Source organism: Lathamus discolor, chromosome 5 (assembly GCF_037157495.1).
Source record: "Lathamus discolor isolate bLatDis1 chromosome 5, bLatDis1.hap1, whole genome shotgun sequence".
In the NCBI taxonomy this organism is placed as follows: Eukaryota; Metazoa; Chordata; class Aves; order Psittaciformes; family Psittacidae; genus Lathamus; species Lathamus discolor.
Genome location: NC_088888.1, coordinates 53,329,675 through 53,345,219, shown reverse-complemented (window position 1 = coordinate 53,345,219; position 15,545 = coordinate 53,329,675). Strand labels below are relative to the sequence as shown.

General features: G+C 36.3%; 1 protein-coding gene across 7 annotated transcripts in view; it reads left to right on the top strand.

Moving 5' to 3' along the window:
• LAMA2 (laminin subunit alpha 2) overlaps positions 1–15,545 on the top strand; it is a 377,741-nt gene that overhangs the window by 223,822 nt on the left and 138,374 nt on the right. For all 7 annotated transcript variants that reach the window (XM_065680918.1, XM_065680917.1, XM_065680915.1 and 4 more), the window contains exons 17-18: positions 4,850–4,977; positions 10,254–10,340. In XM_065680918.1, coding sequence (XP_065536990.1) covers positions 4,850–4,977; positions 10,254–10,340 — 215 coding nt within the window. The remainder of the gene's footprint in view (positions 1–4,849; positions 4,978–10,253; positions 10,341–15,545) is intronic.

Sequence of the window (15,545 nt, the reverse complement as noted above, 5' to 3'; positions counted from 1 at the left end):
CACCAGCCTGGATATGAGAAAAGGCCAGGCAGTTGCATGTTGTAGTGGTTTTGCCCTTTTCAGCTGATGTGAGCTACTGACCGGGACAATAGAGCTCCCCCTTCTGTTGTTTCAAGGCTGCTGGTGTAAAGGTAACAGCGCTGGCAAGGAAGTGGAAAATAACCAGTTGAAAATGTACTTGAATCTGTATGCACTATCAAGCACTCTGTATTTTATGAGCTCTGACTGAGCTTATACTAGAGCATGCTATAAAGAAGAGGCGCTCGGGGAGCTTAAAATCAGTTCTGGATTTTCTTGCAGCTTTCTTTGAAAACACTGTAAGTGAAGTTAGATCAGTTAGTATCTATGCAGGCTATTAAATGCTGCTATTCACTTTGGATCATAAGTCTTTTGAAGTAAAAGAGAGAGAGAAGTCTGAATGCTGAAAAAGAGAAATGTTTCACATCAAAGGCAGTCTTTCTATTGAGGTTTACATAGCCTTTTGGCCTCCTTATTATTATTCATGGTGTTTTTTCAGTAATACAACAGACAATTTAGGCACCTAATTTACTGATATGATACTTCTTTTTGCTCTTCCTTAGCTTTGAAATGTAGTTGAAAAGCAGCTGAAATATGTTTTTGACTCATGATAAAAGCTCAAATCATCTGCTTCGACATAAGCCTCTATAAAAAGCTCATTTTACTGCATATCTTGCACTAACCTGCAAGGCCTTTGATCCCCACAGCAACCATATAGAGAGCTGCATGATACATCATTCTCATTACTATTGTGATATACATAACTGCTTTGGTACATAGGGCAGGTTCTAACATTCAGAAATACTCTTTTGTAGTGTTACACACAAGTTTTTAGAGTAGCTTTAGGAGGCTGGGTAAATCTAAACCTTGTAAGAAGGTGTTCATCACAGAAGCGACAAAATGTCTTCACCCCTCTTCATATACACAGTACACATATACACAGTAAAAAAAAATGATCCTAAGTTAAATGCAGTATAGGTTATACCACAGGTAAAAAAAACATGTGAAGCCTCTGCAACATCTTGATTGCATTTGTAACACCAGAAAAGGGAATTGTTCATGTAATCTTGACATTATGGTAGTTTGAAAATGCCAGAAGAACATATTCATGCTTCCAAAGTTGTAATACTATTGTCTGGTCTAGATGACTGGGGAATGTACTAAAGTAGGCATCTAGGCTTATCCTTTGCCTTCTTTAGTTGGCTTAAATTAGTAGCTTCCCTGCTTGTCTCTGTGATAGATACCCTGAGAAAGGGCAGCAATGTGCCAAAGGCAATATCTTGGACTCATACTCAGTCATACTCCCTGATTAAAGTTTTATTTTAATCATTAGTCTTCTATTCATACTGTTCCTTTACATATTCATATACACTCAGTTGCATATGCAGCTAAGCATGAGTTGTTTTCAGTGTGCATTTAGGGTTCCTTGATACAGGGCGTAAAGATGCTAATTTGGTTTCTTCTGGAGTGGAGAGCTGACTCAGTAGAAAATGGTGGAAAACACACTCTGGGACATCATCAGTAAAGTCTTTGGGCAATAAGGTTTGAGTTGTACATAAAATTCTGGTAAAAAATAAATGTTATGTTTTTACTTCCTCAGACATTGTCTAAGTGAAGTTTTATGGTGTTGGAAATAAAAGAGGTCCAGAAAATTGATGAATTCAAGTTAGTTTGAGATCCAGTATCTGGAACTTGAAAGCATATTGTTCGTGGCCACAAAACCTATGGATCTGTGGAACAGGGCATTGATTTTACCAAAACCGTTCTATCACTGTGTTGGAACAAAATATATTTTGAAGGAAATAAAAAGAAAGCCTGTATAATGTACTGAGCATGTTAGGGACAGTTCATCGTGATCATCTTTATACCCAGACTTATGACACAGAAATAACTGATCCTACAAACATGAAATTAAAACTTCGTAGGCTTAAGCATGTTTTTAGGAAACAATCATAGTATAATTAGACATTGCTCAAACTAGATAATGCTCAAAACTTTGCTGTATATTTGGCAATTTTAAAAATTAGATTCAACCAATTGATATAAAGAAAACAATTTTTTCATGAGTACTGATAATGTCTTTATAAAGGCTAATAACTCATCTACTTCAGTAATTACAGTGATCTGTAAATTTGGCAAATTAGTACAAAGTTTAATGCACCACTGAACAGGCAAATTATGTCACATGTACGTACTACATAATCCTTGTTCTTTGTCCTGCAAAATCCAGCTTGGCTCAGGGAGAAAAGGATAGGACTGTACAAGATCATAATTTCTCAGTTAAAGTCTAACAGATACACAATGCAACACATGCTCAGATCATGATGCATTTGGGGTTCTTTTTTGTTTTTAAATTTATTGAGTCATGGTGAGTAAGCTGATACAGAGATCTGGATTGAGGAGAATTAGGCACAGTACATGGAAATGACTGATGTTAGAGTTTCAGAAAATAATTCATCAAAGAGAAGGTCAGCTCTTTGTAACATGAATTATTTTTCTACAAAATTGAAGATTTTGCGTTTTTTACTTAAAAAAAAGTAGAAGCTGCAAATGCCACTCTGTAAGAGATGCATGGTTTTAAAATCGTGTGTTAACTCCTCTCACTTTAATAACATCCTTGACATATAAGCTGTTCATATTCTTCAAAAACATTAAGGTATGTCTGCAGTTATTTAAAGCTAAACTTCACACAAAAGAAGAATCCATTATTTTTCAGAAAAAGTACAAATAATTTGACATGATGCCTTAAAAAAAGTTGAATTTCAAAGGATCTTTCTTTTGAAACACTTAAATTATTTTTGTTACATCTTTCAAAAGCGTATCTTCATGTTCCCAGCTACTTTTTCAGTATGACAGGTAGATGCTTCTTGACTGACAGCACTTGAAGTAACAACCAAATGAACTTAAGTGACCTAATGAAGTAGAATTTAAACCAGGTGATGGTTCTAAAGCCATAATTTTATTTGACTTAGTCTCAATAGTTGGCATTAGCTCACAATCTACCAAATAGGTGAAAATATTACTTTGTGACTAATGCTTTAATTTCAAAGATATGTTGGTTGTATACAAAAGCAATAGGAATGAACCCTTTAAAATAGCAAACGGCATTTCTGGAGACATGGGCTTTTTGACTGAGAAGGGTATCTCATAGAAAGATAGAATAGTTAGGATTGGAAAGGCCCTTAAGATCATCTAGTTCCAACCTCCCTGCCATGGACAGGGACACCACACACTGGACCACGGTCAGGTGTTTCTTCAGCTGCCCAAATGTATGGTACTGCCTGTGCAAAGCACAAGGCAAAAAAAGTGTTACATAAATCATTGCAATCCTGGAAAGTCATGAGGAAGAAATCAGTGTTCCTTAGAACAGTGCTATTTTCTTTATCCTTAGTAAGGATACAGTATGTCTCTCAGCCTGTAAGTCTGTTAAACATTAGTCAGTACCATATGCATGACTTATTAAAATGGGAAAACAATTTTTAAGTGTTCTTAAAAATATGTAAAGTTAAAATATCAGTTTGGAAATACCTACACCTTAAAAAAAATAAAAAAAATAATTAAAAAATATCCACAGAACCCTCAAAAACTCTTATGCAGCAGCTTGAGTGAAACAGATTCTAGTTTTGATCTGGCCCATTGTCTAAATCAGGTCAGAACACACCCCATTAAATAAAATCTCCCTCCTGGCTTACATTGTGGCCTTTTCAAGTTGCCATATGCGTTTTCAATATATACCCAAACACATCAAGTTGGCATTTAAGAGCCAAAATATTTTCTCCTGCTTTTTCTGTTTTTGCACTGTAAAAGGGCTACACTTGGGTATCTTGTGGCAAATAACAGTGAAAAGAATAACGTGGTGTGCCAAAATGTGGTAAAAATGAGAAAAGAGTTTAAGTAGAAAACTAATTTGCTGAGCCTATCATAGATCCTGCCAAATTAGTTAGAATTTCTAGATCTTATATAGTGAGGGGGAAAGAAGAGTAGAAGGGGTAATTAGTCTTTAAAGCTTGGTTCTTACATGTTACCGTGGGAAAGCTATTCTCAGAGGACTAATTTCCATTCTTCCAAAAGATCATCGAATTTGAGATTAGCCAAAGGTTATATACAGATATGCAGATCTAGTGCTGCCGGTTTTGCGTTGAATGTTTCATGTGCTAAGATACACTGTCTCTCGTATTATGAAAGCTGGTCACATGGAGGAACACAAATTGCTGCATAGGGCCCTATATACAGTATACTCATCCTTGTTTCTACTCATAACATAGAGCATGGCTGCTATTCTAGAAACACGCATTAAGTAATTCAGGCTTTGGTATGGTCACAAATATATTTAATATACTTCTAGCCATATACCTTGTAAAATGAGCTAAAGCACTTAGATGTGAAAGGTAATAATCTATTTTTTATAAATTACATAGTCTGGGCTATATTTCTGGGAGAGACATCTGAAAACTGTCACAAAATATGGCCTCTTGTAAGACTGCAATACTAAACCTTTTTTGTGCTGCTCTGAAGGCTGGTTTACTTTCAGCTAGCTAAAGCTATAGTGCAGCTGTTGTATGGTGGAAAGATAAAGGTCTGCAGTTAAATATTCATTGTGTTTTACATAAAGAACAGTTATCCAAAACCCCACAGAATACCTGAGGCATATGAAGTATTCTTTGTGGAAACTAACCTCTAAAACTTTCTCAAACAGCAGCAGGAAGTTAGAATATATGTTGTAGACCTCTTAACAGTCCTCTTGAGAGGATGGATAGGTGAACGACCTTTAATGATTTTTTCATATGTAAGTTCTATAATTGCGAATTTGTGCTTTTCATTTTATATTTAGGACTGCAAACACAACACAGGTGGTTCATATTGTGATAGATGTCTTCCTGGCTTCTATGGTGATCCTACTAAAGGGACAGCTGAAGATTGTCTGTTGTGTGCTTGCCCCCTAAATATACCTTCCAACAAGTAAGATGCGTATTTATTGTGTATTACACTTTTCTACTTAAGTTGCATACCTTTTTAATTTATACTTCTGCATGTGCACTTAAGTTTATTTTTTCTGTTTTATTCAGTAATATGTCCTACAATGTAAACTTCCGGGTTTTTATATAATCACAAAGAGCACTTAGCATCCCAGAGAGGCAAAGTTCAAGAAAAAGACTGGGTGAGACTAGGCTAGAAAAAACAATATAGATTTTGGATGACTGCTCTTTGAATCAAAAACTACTGTTTGTTTTTCTGTTCTCTTTAAGAGTCTTCTAGTTTTAAAGCTAAGTTTATAAATTTGACATGTCAGATTTCTTTTAATAATTGAATTTAAGATCAGTTCATGTTGATCAAATAAAATAGTGATTTCTTCTGCTTTAATTTTCCTTTTCTTCTAGTCAGCATTCATTTGATTCATTTGGAGTCTGAATTCAGCCTTAGATCTTGCAAGTGAACATATTTTGTCAGCATATCTTGGAAAAATCACTATAAATTTGTTTTATTAAATAAAAAGAATGGTGAAAAATTAATTAAAACTCTGTGGACAAATGTTTACTTTATTATAAAAGCTTTTATGTGCTACTTGCTACCCATAATTTAATAGACAGAATAGCTTGAGTATTTTTTCATTTGCTTTGTCTCAGTTAGTACCTGGAAAATAACAATATTAAAATCATTTGACATGATGTGTAGTTGAAGAAAATTGTTCTGAATCTTGTTTGGTAATCTTGTGCATATAAAAATAATGGAATTTACAGGTATCAGTTCAAATTAGCTCATTTGGTTTGTGACATCCAGCATGGCTTTAGAAAAAAGGAGCCCTGGTGTAAGTAGCACATGTCCAGATTACACAGAAGAGGTGTTGTGGTGCAACACATGCAATACTAGCTCAGGAAGATCAGGAACTGTTCAGTATGTGTCTGATATGTTGGCAGTGATAAATAATGCTTTCCCAAATTGCAACACAAATTGGATGTGGCTTCCTTCTGAAAAGAATTATCATTAGTCCATATAAGCATTTCAGAAGGATTGTAGGATGGTACTGAAAGACTGTAATCTACTCACAGAGGCTGCCTTATTCCAAGCTCTTCGCAGAGCTTTAAAGCTTTAAGCTTAGGTGCTATAGGAGCTGACAAAGGCACTGGGGTAATTTTTTTTCTCTCTCTTTAGCTTTGCATCTTCTATTTTGCCCCATTTTTCCTCGAAACAGAAGTCAGATTTTATCTATGAAATGTACTTTACTATTTAAGAGTATAAAGAGCATTTCTTAAGGTTTACAGGGCAAAATGCATGGCTACCACTGGCTCAGAGAGGGAGCTCTGCAAGATGCAAATAAAGAAGAGAGCATAATCTGAGTGGCAGTGTGCCAACAATAAGGCACAGATGAACCAGATTCTGCTTTTAAGTAGTTCAGGCTAATGCTGTTGCCTGAACAGTGAATAGTGGCAGTGTCATTTTAAAATTGCACTGATCTGGGCAAGAATCATTTAAGCGTTTATCAGCAGAAATTCCAGTGGATTGTAGAATGTGAGCTTGCCTTCCTGTTAGCACAGCTCTTCAGTTGTTTTTATTAGATATACATGGGTTTATTATATCTGCTGCTCAGGCATGTTTCCTCTGCTTATCCTCATTGCTTTCACATACTTAGTACTTCCTTGCTCAGTTAATTAACTTTCTCTTATTTGAGAACACTGTACTAACAAAACTGGAAAAACACTGTCGCATTTATTTCTTGTGCAGATGTGTAACAAACAAGTCAAATAGATTGAATTTAGGTTTTTATTGGCAAAATGCCTGGAGACCTCTATTACATATTCATTAGAGTTCTGTCTGCTTTACTTTCCTTTTTTTGAAATTAAACAAGAGAGTCCTCTTTTTAATATTTAGTTTTCCTTAAAAATATAGCTATGCAATACAGATGTAGTATATGTCATGTTATTGCTGAATAACCTAACAAGTGATGTGATTTATGTACAAATGATTATTAATAGCTGTCTATAGATTTCAATTCCTAATATACAATTCCTAACATGGTGTGAGAAGACATCTGTAGGTATCAAGCTTAATACTAAGTTCCTGGTACATGGAGAACATTGTCCTTGTAATGAGCCTGTGAGATATATTTCTGTTAAATTTGTTCTGTCTTTTACAGCAGTGTAATTTCTTTATGATGCTTATAATGGTTGCCACTCACTATTTTCACGGCATCTGAGTCTTTTTCTTTGCAGTGCCACATAAGATGGAGAACTATTCTAACCGTTTTAGAAATGTGGTGGCGATGGTGGTGTTCTGTAGTTAACTTAAGCTGATTTAACTGCTTCTCATTCCCTCTCCTGTTTTCTAATGGCAGCAGTTTCCATATACAGCCATTGAAGCAAATCATAAAACTGCTTCTGAAGCACAACAGTGATAAGTGACTTGCCATATGTCAGAAAAGAATGCTTGGAAAAATCAGGAAACTAAAATTAAGTTGTCTAAGCTTGTTTTCTGGGTCCTGGGCTATATTTTCCTCATTTTGCATATATCTCCATATTTTCACTTATATAATGCAAATTAGATCAATATCCATATTACAAATGGCATATGTAATGCAATTCTTCATCTTACGTGTTCTCATTAACTCTTACAAACTATTCTAACATTCTTAGTCTTTAAGGAGTTTCAAATAAACTGAATTTTTTTTTCCCCCATAGAAATTATCAGACATACTACTATATAATGCTTTCTACCAAATGTAGATGTCTGGGATAATTACTGCTTTTCTCCTGAAGTGGCAATAAATTTAATATGGATAATGAAGACCCTGACAGGGATGTTTTATCACTGGAAATGGGAGCTAGAAGATATCTTACTCAGCCTGGGAAGGTCACAAGTAAACTTGTAACATGTGAACTGGGAATTTGGGATGGTCTTAGATTTTTGTTGCTTTCTTTGAAATTAAATAAAATCACAAATTTATTCCAAAGAGATGGCTTTTATAACAGAGATGTAAGCCTTCAGGAAGCCCTGTCTCCCAACATGGACCTATCACATATATACCCATACTTGTGTCTTCATACGTGTCCCATGTCTGACTGGTCTTAATGTTGTGACATTCAGTAAAAACTGAAACGAGTGATTATGAATCAAGAGGGACTAAGTTTATTGAAGCTTGCTTTGGCAGATCAATAGATACTGTTCATTGGTATTTATCACTCGTGAGTAATGAGATTCTAAATAATCAGGAAGATAAATTCCCCTCACCCTGCTATGACATATAACCTTTATGATATGTAGATGGGAATTTCTGAATGTATTAATGTTTAGTGTTGAGATGTGGACTGACTATTGAGTCAGAGAAAGAATCAAAGAATGCTAGGTCTGAGCATAATCCTTAAAACATGGAAATTCTGCTATTCATTATTACTTCCTAGTAATATTAACTACTTTATTATTATAGTATTTAAAATTTATGCAGTTGAATTCAGAGCTCTTGACTGAACTGTGGTACAATCTATCTTGTGCAATGCTATTATGAGCTGTGATAACATCTCCACAGTTTCCCATGAAGCTCTTAGAAAGAGTGAGATTGAAAGTGAGAACCAGGATCTTATTTGAAGTAAGTCAGGTGCTGCTGATTAGATTCAATGATAATGCGTGCGTCAGTAGAAAATTGCTTTCATTGCCATTTAAAAATATAACGAACAATTATTGTTTCTTCAGCTGGCTCTTCATGCATTTGTGAATCTATTCTTAATTGAATGACATTGCAAAATAACACAAACATAATCCTTATGGGATAGAGGAAAATCCCAATACTTGTCAAAGTTTCCTGGACCTGACCTTCCCACATTTTTCTTACTGGTCTCATGTCTGTGGGATAACTTGCCCCATGACAGGCAGGGTATTTTTAAATGGAAATAATCTATAACAAAGAGAATAAAGAGTAGCTGATGTCAGATCATAAGAATGATGACTCTTGAGAAGTGGAGTTCAGACACCAGCAGGTGATCACGTTACATGATACTAGTAAGGTTTTTCTGTCTTCCCTGTGCCTCTTCTTTTCCAGCAACTTTCATCCTATATCCTGCTTTAGTTTATCCATGATCAGATTATGTCAATTTGTCATTACTGTTGTCTGAACTTTTACCTTTAATGTATCTTCCTTCTGATCGTTGTTAGAGCAGTTATATTCCTTCTTAACTTCAGTTTTCCTGGGTTGCAAAAGGTGAGTGTAGTGTCGTCTTTTCAGACAGGTACTTTGTTTTCCTGTTGTGAATAGTCACCCTGCTATGCACATGCACCTGTGCCCATTCTTTTTCTTTTTTCTTTTTTCTTTTTTTTCTTTCCTTCTCTTTTTCTATTTTTCTGTTTGGTTGAGCAGAATTGATTACCACTACTTGATGAGACCCTATAAAGGTGCTCATATGTCTCTGTCTCTAAAAATCATTCCAGAATGACAGAACAACAGGTTGGCTCTTCTTCTGTGAGGTATCTTTTAGAGTGTCAGGAGATTTCGTCACAAAAGTGTGTTAAGGGAGAAAGAATATGGAAAGCAAAGTGCTGAACAGTTCAGAGGTAAATGTAGACATTGAGAGGTGGAGCTTGTAAATGCCTATGGTATCCTTACTTATATTTAAAAAAAACTCCACCAACAGCTAAAAATAAGTAGAGCAAAGTAGCAAAGAGGTAAACCTTTCTACATTGCAAAGCTATTAAACTTCAGCATGCCTGTCTGGCGTGTTCCTTGAGGTCAATGGCACTCAATTTACTCAAATGCGCTCCCTGGGAAGCACCACCAGATATTTCCCTTTTCACCCCTCCTCTTTCTTGTTCACTGGCTTGTTTCACAGCTGATTATGCACAAAGTTAACTGAGCTTTCAAATGAGTTGTCCTTCAGAAAGATTTATATAGAGGCTGCATTATGGCATAGCTTGTTTTGCCAGGCCCTCAGGGGCACAAACAAACAGCTGTACATTCCTGCCTTTTTAATGGTATCCAGAGCACGTGGTGGCAGGCTCAAGTCCCGTAATAACAGGCTATTGGGATGCTGCCATCCGTTACTCTATATTCAGTGTCACAGAAATAGCAGAGTCATTCCAAATTCAATTTGCTGGAGTCAAACTTAAACCACATGTCCTAGACCAGAATCATTTTGCCTGAGCACTGTTTTGCAAATTAATGATCTCTGAAATAGGAAGAGAGCTATGCTGTTAACCATCTTTTCTTTATGCTTCCTCTTTGTCCCTCTTCTTACCCAATATCAACAACACAGCTTTAGCCCGACATGCCATTTTGACCGAAGTCGTGGATTAATATGTGATGAATGCCCAGCTGGGTATGTGGGACCACGCTGTGAAAGGTAAGCAAGCACCGTGCTTCTAACCATATGAGATCTGAATCAAAACTGTTGATCACATGGAACTGTTCTACATTTTTATTACTTCCTGTGCATCTTCCTCTGATATTACGTCCCTGCTTTTGTATAGTTCTAGTGCTTGTTTTATTAGTTTATGGTAAAGTACAAAGCTTCCAAGCGGCATTTGCTGAGAAGTCTTTTTTAAAAATGATTCCTCTAGCTTTTCTGTCACTCTCTTGACATTTTTATAATTACTTTGTCTCTGTTGCCATTTGAATGTTTAGAGCATGGTGAGTCAAATATGCAGTAAATTACTGATGTCTCTTTTAGAGAAGTTAATATGCAGTGAAAATACAGTTCTCCCAATAAGTTATTTGTTGATTTCAGTTATTTTTAAGGAGAATATTTTACATTTTTGTTGCTTCTAGTTTCCTATTGCAGTCTTTATTTAGCAAGTAGAACAAGCTAGGTTTTAATGACAAAAGAGATAATTTTTGTCAAATACATAGGAAAGCTCAATATATATTTCTTACAGTTATTAATACCTATACAAAAGACAAAAAGTATGTCTTTGGCTATGACAGGTCTGAGTGACATGTTAGTAGTGAGAAAGTTCTCCCCCTTCTTATATCCTGTTATTCTGTAAGAAAAATTTAAACGAAACAGAAGGCTAGTGTGAGTGTTGGTGCTAAGCTCACAGAAATCTACTTCCACAGCAGGTGATAGTGCATAGACAGGGGATATCATCACTGTGCATGTCCACCTTTGGTCCCTTGGGTTTCACATGGATGGAACAGCTTTCAGGAGCAGTTAGTGTGCCAGGGTACCTCTGCTAGTTGTTTGGATGTTGTGATGAATCAGCACTGGCTTTAGTTCTGTGATCCCAGTCACTTGTAACCCTGAAAATGACACCTTTGTAAGAGGGACTGGGGAAGCCTGATAACTAACGTCTGGCTACAATTATTTACCCCATGAAAGGCCATGAAAACATGGCACTTTTGTTTCTTAGGAGGCTTTTGCCATTTGGCACTTCCATGAGCTGCTTGAAGTGTTTTCCGTTGTAAACTCTAAAAAAAAAAAGAGTAAGGCTTCTGAATGAAAACTTACAATATTCAGGCTGGGATGAGGAAAAGCAAGAATCAAGGAAGAACCAACCAGAAAAGCGGGAACCTGTCCATATACTGTGAATGGCCCTCTAGGCCTGTCTTTCCAATTTACAATTACAACTACTTCCTTTTAAACCCCCTGTTGTGATATATCTGTCCTAAAGTAAGAGTGCAGGCTGTCACCTGTTTCTCCCCATCATCACTGAATCTGCCCTGCTGCGTGCTATTTCTGCCTGTCTTTTCCTGTCTGTCTTGGAAGTCATCACCTTCTTTCAGCTAGTGGGCTGTGAAGTTAATGATGGAAGGAATAAATCACATCAAGAGCACTTTGGTGGCAGTTTGTCAATGTTGGGTCATTGACAGCTTCCATTAGCAACAAGTGCTATTTCTTAGTGGAGCACAGGCTGTAGATGCAGTAGGACAGAATCTGAATAAATGTCAGGCTTAGATTTTAGCCTGATTTCCTAAGGAAATAAGGCTAGTGTGATCTTTTTGTGCATGTCTGTCTGCCTGCAAAGATATTTGAATTTCTAGGTCAATTTCAACCAAATTTGACAGAGGGGTAGGAGGTCTCAAAGATAATTGTTCCTGAAGGTTTTATTAAAAAGAAGTGGCTGAATAGAGGTTAATAAATCAGGGCACCTCATAGCTAAGGGGGAGAAGAATACTGTGTGTACTCACACCTGATTAAACAGCAGAGAATACATGAGAGAGAGAGAGAGAACGAGAGAGATTATTAAATGATCTGTCCATAAGAAAACTTTCACAGGGCAAGGAAAAAGCACTGCAGTTGCCTGAGGGATTACTCCCTGCTGAATAGCAACATCCTGCAGCAGATAATCAGCCCTTAGCCTTGTAACAATGAGATATAAATCTATTGGAAATTAGGCCATTAATTTCAATGCTCATGGAACTATTTGCTTTTAATTGTAGCAAGTTGCTTGGAAATACCCACAGCTGTCAATAATAATGAACAGGAGGAAGCATGTTGCCTTTTGCTATTAATAGTCATTGTATAACTGCTTAAAGAGTTTACCTGAAGTTCCCTTTCATTTTAACAACTGCAGTGACAAGTATCCAAGCCACATGATGCATTAACTGAACAGTCCCACATTATCATGAAGTACTAAGTATGATGAAGTGAGCATACACAGTACTGTACTTATTTGGCCTCCAAAGTTGTCTGGCCCCTAGGGAGTTGTGTATGTGTATATATATACATACACATCTGAGTTGTAAAATGTCAAAAAATTTCTACTTCTCTCACTTGAAGCTTTCAGGAAAATGTTGCCAAAATTGCTTAGTGTTCTGAGGGGTCCAGCTCATAACACCATCAAAATAATTGCAGATATACACTGTGCTGCGAGATAGCACATATCAAACCCAGCTTCCCCATTTAATCCTTTTCCACAGTAAATTAGAGTTATGTTCTTCCTTTACTTGTTTTCCCAAGTGTTACGAAGTAGGACACTCCTAACTCCGTAGAAAGGGTGTATGAAAATGTTGAAAATCTTGAGCCCACCATATTTACAGAATGATAATATGCATTTTCCAACTACACAGTCTTGATAAGGGGTTGAAGAACAGAGTTTTAGGGAAGAATATAAAAACTGGGTGAGGGACTTGCTTCTTCAGAAGCACTCCTTCATTTATGACTATGGTAACCTTTTCCTCCTAGAAGGAGAGATGAGAGGTCAGTGTAACTTAAGTGTGGGGAAAGGGGTGAGCTCGGTTATGTCCTTCCTTCCTCTCCCACTCCCCATTCTTCAGATCTAGCACAGAGTTCCACCAGCCACAGGCCCTTGTGGGGCCCTTGGCTTCAACCTGCTGCGCTTCCTAGCTAATATAATTCTTTCATTATTGCCAGAAATACAAGTCTGTATTTCAGTGCTGATGGGAAAAGGGTCAAACATTCAAGAGAGCTGGTACAAGTGTTTTATGCAGGATTGTTTACAGCTTGCACTCTGACACTAGAAAATGCAAGATTTATAGTTGGTCATACAAGAATAACATCTGTGCCATGCACCTGAGTTAAGATTTTTAACTGTGAGTTCACAAGCCATTTCTCCACATGGCTTTTGCCCAATTTTGTGCACAGGTTGAACACACTTATGTTTAAAAGCAACTGTAAAAATTCCAGATATTAAAGTGTTTGGATTTGTAGCCTAAATTAACTCTGTCTCAAGGGTTTTTGTTTTGTTTTTTTTTTTTAATAAATATAAAGAAAAGTATAAAATAAACCTGTGTTTGTGTGCGTATATGTATATATAAGCAGCACCACACAGGCTGCTGTAAGGAATATTAACTCCATCACAGCCAGGCCCAGTACATGTACATACACATTTATATAGCGGCCCTGGGTTTGTCACCAGTTATGCCAAATGAAAAGTGTCAGTCACAGACATACCTGCATTTGAGGCTAAAGGTGAGCACAGAAGAAAGTAAAATATGGAAACAATCTTTGTTCACTGCTTTTCCTCCTTTTTTTCTTTATTTTTTTAATCTCAGTAGTGTTCCATTGCACTTAGCAGTTATTTATTTAGATACATGTTTCACGTAATACATAGATGTAATTTTCTGTACCACGTAAATTATTGTTTAGGTTGTTTTGGTTTGTTTGATTTTTTTTATCTTTTTTTTTTTTTTTAATTAACCTTTCCAAACATGTAATGCTTTGAATCTGAGAAGAGTAACTGAAGTAGAAATGACCTTAAGGGAATAAAGATGGAATTAGGGAAAGTGGATTTTTTAATCTTCCCCTGCAGCTTCAGGAAAAGTGGGAGAAAAAGTGGAAGAATTTACACGTAGTTACATGCACATAGTTTTCTTTTAAGCTTAACTGGTTTAACTCTACTTTCAGGATCAGCTTGAATCTGGATTCAAGATTATGTATGTGTATAAGTAGAACACAGCTAAATGATGGTAGTGGGCTTTGCTAATTTTAATTAGCAAAGTCTAAACTGATGAGGATGCAAAGAGTTATGGAGGTCTCCTGCTATTAATAGAAGGAAGTGATTAGCAGTACATTTCTCACAAATCACTGGAGTATGTTTTTCTGTGAACTGCTCATTAAGTTTCTGCAAATACTATGAGATACAGAGCTAACCCTTAAATGAAAGTGAAAGAGGAAAATTAATACACATTAAGTGAAGTCAAATAGATTTGTAGTACCAGAAGATACAGATTTATGACAGTAATAAGCAAGGAAGATCTCAGCAAAGTGTGGGTGAACTTCAGACATCATCTTTTTTAGGTAAAATAAGATAACTGCATAAATTATCCAGTTATTCTTTGGCTCTGATCAAATATGACTATTAATTGTTACATGTGTTAAAGAGACATTCCTGACCTTTGAAACTGAGATATCATCACTGAAGAAAAGCCAATTTGTTTGGCGAAAGTAAGCTTAAAATCAGTCTTTTGTGGTTGCTGATATATATTCTATATAAGAAAACAAAAAAATGCGCCTTTCTTTGCAGGGAATACAAGGAGGCTACATTTATGACAGGTTCTGAAAATAAAATGTCTGAATTATTCTAATGGAAAGGCTTTGATGTGTTGTTGCTATGAGAGGTAATTGTGAGAGAAGGCTATGCTAAAGGAGTAAAGCACAGTGGGCTAGATTGTAAATATTTTACTCATGTTCTTGAGTGCTTAGATGCACCCAAACCACTGGACTATTTATACGTACTACTCATCTATGGTCTGCATTGTGGGTTCTTCCAGAGAATGAAAAAAAATCCCGCTTTGTGTGATATCTTACTACAAAAAACTGTTCAATGAGATTCAACTCTGATTTCCTCCCTAGTCACAGTTGTCCATTCATAATCATTGCTAATGATACTGAATAATACTTCATAAATGTTTAGATGGCTTTGTTGAGGATCCAGTTGGAAGTTTCATGAGTTATTCTGGATGCAAGGAAAAGGATAAACTTGATGAGCATAAAGGAACAAGCATGAAAGTATAGTGGACCTCTGCGTATTAGGATGGTATGCAAAATCCTTGCTTGACCATACCGTCCATTACTATTGCAAAGCAGAGAGGTTATCGGTGTACATCAAAACTGCATTCAAACCAACTTTCAAATAGTATAAAACAT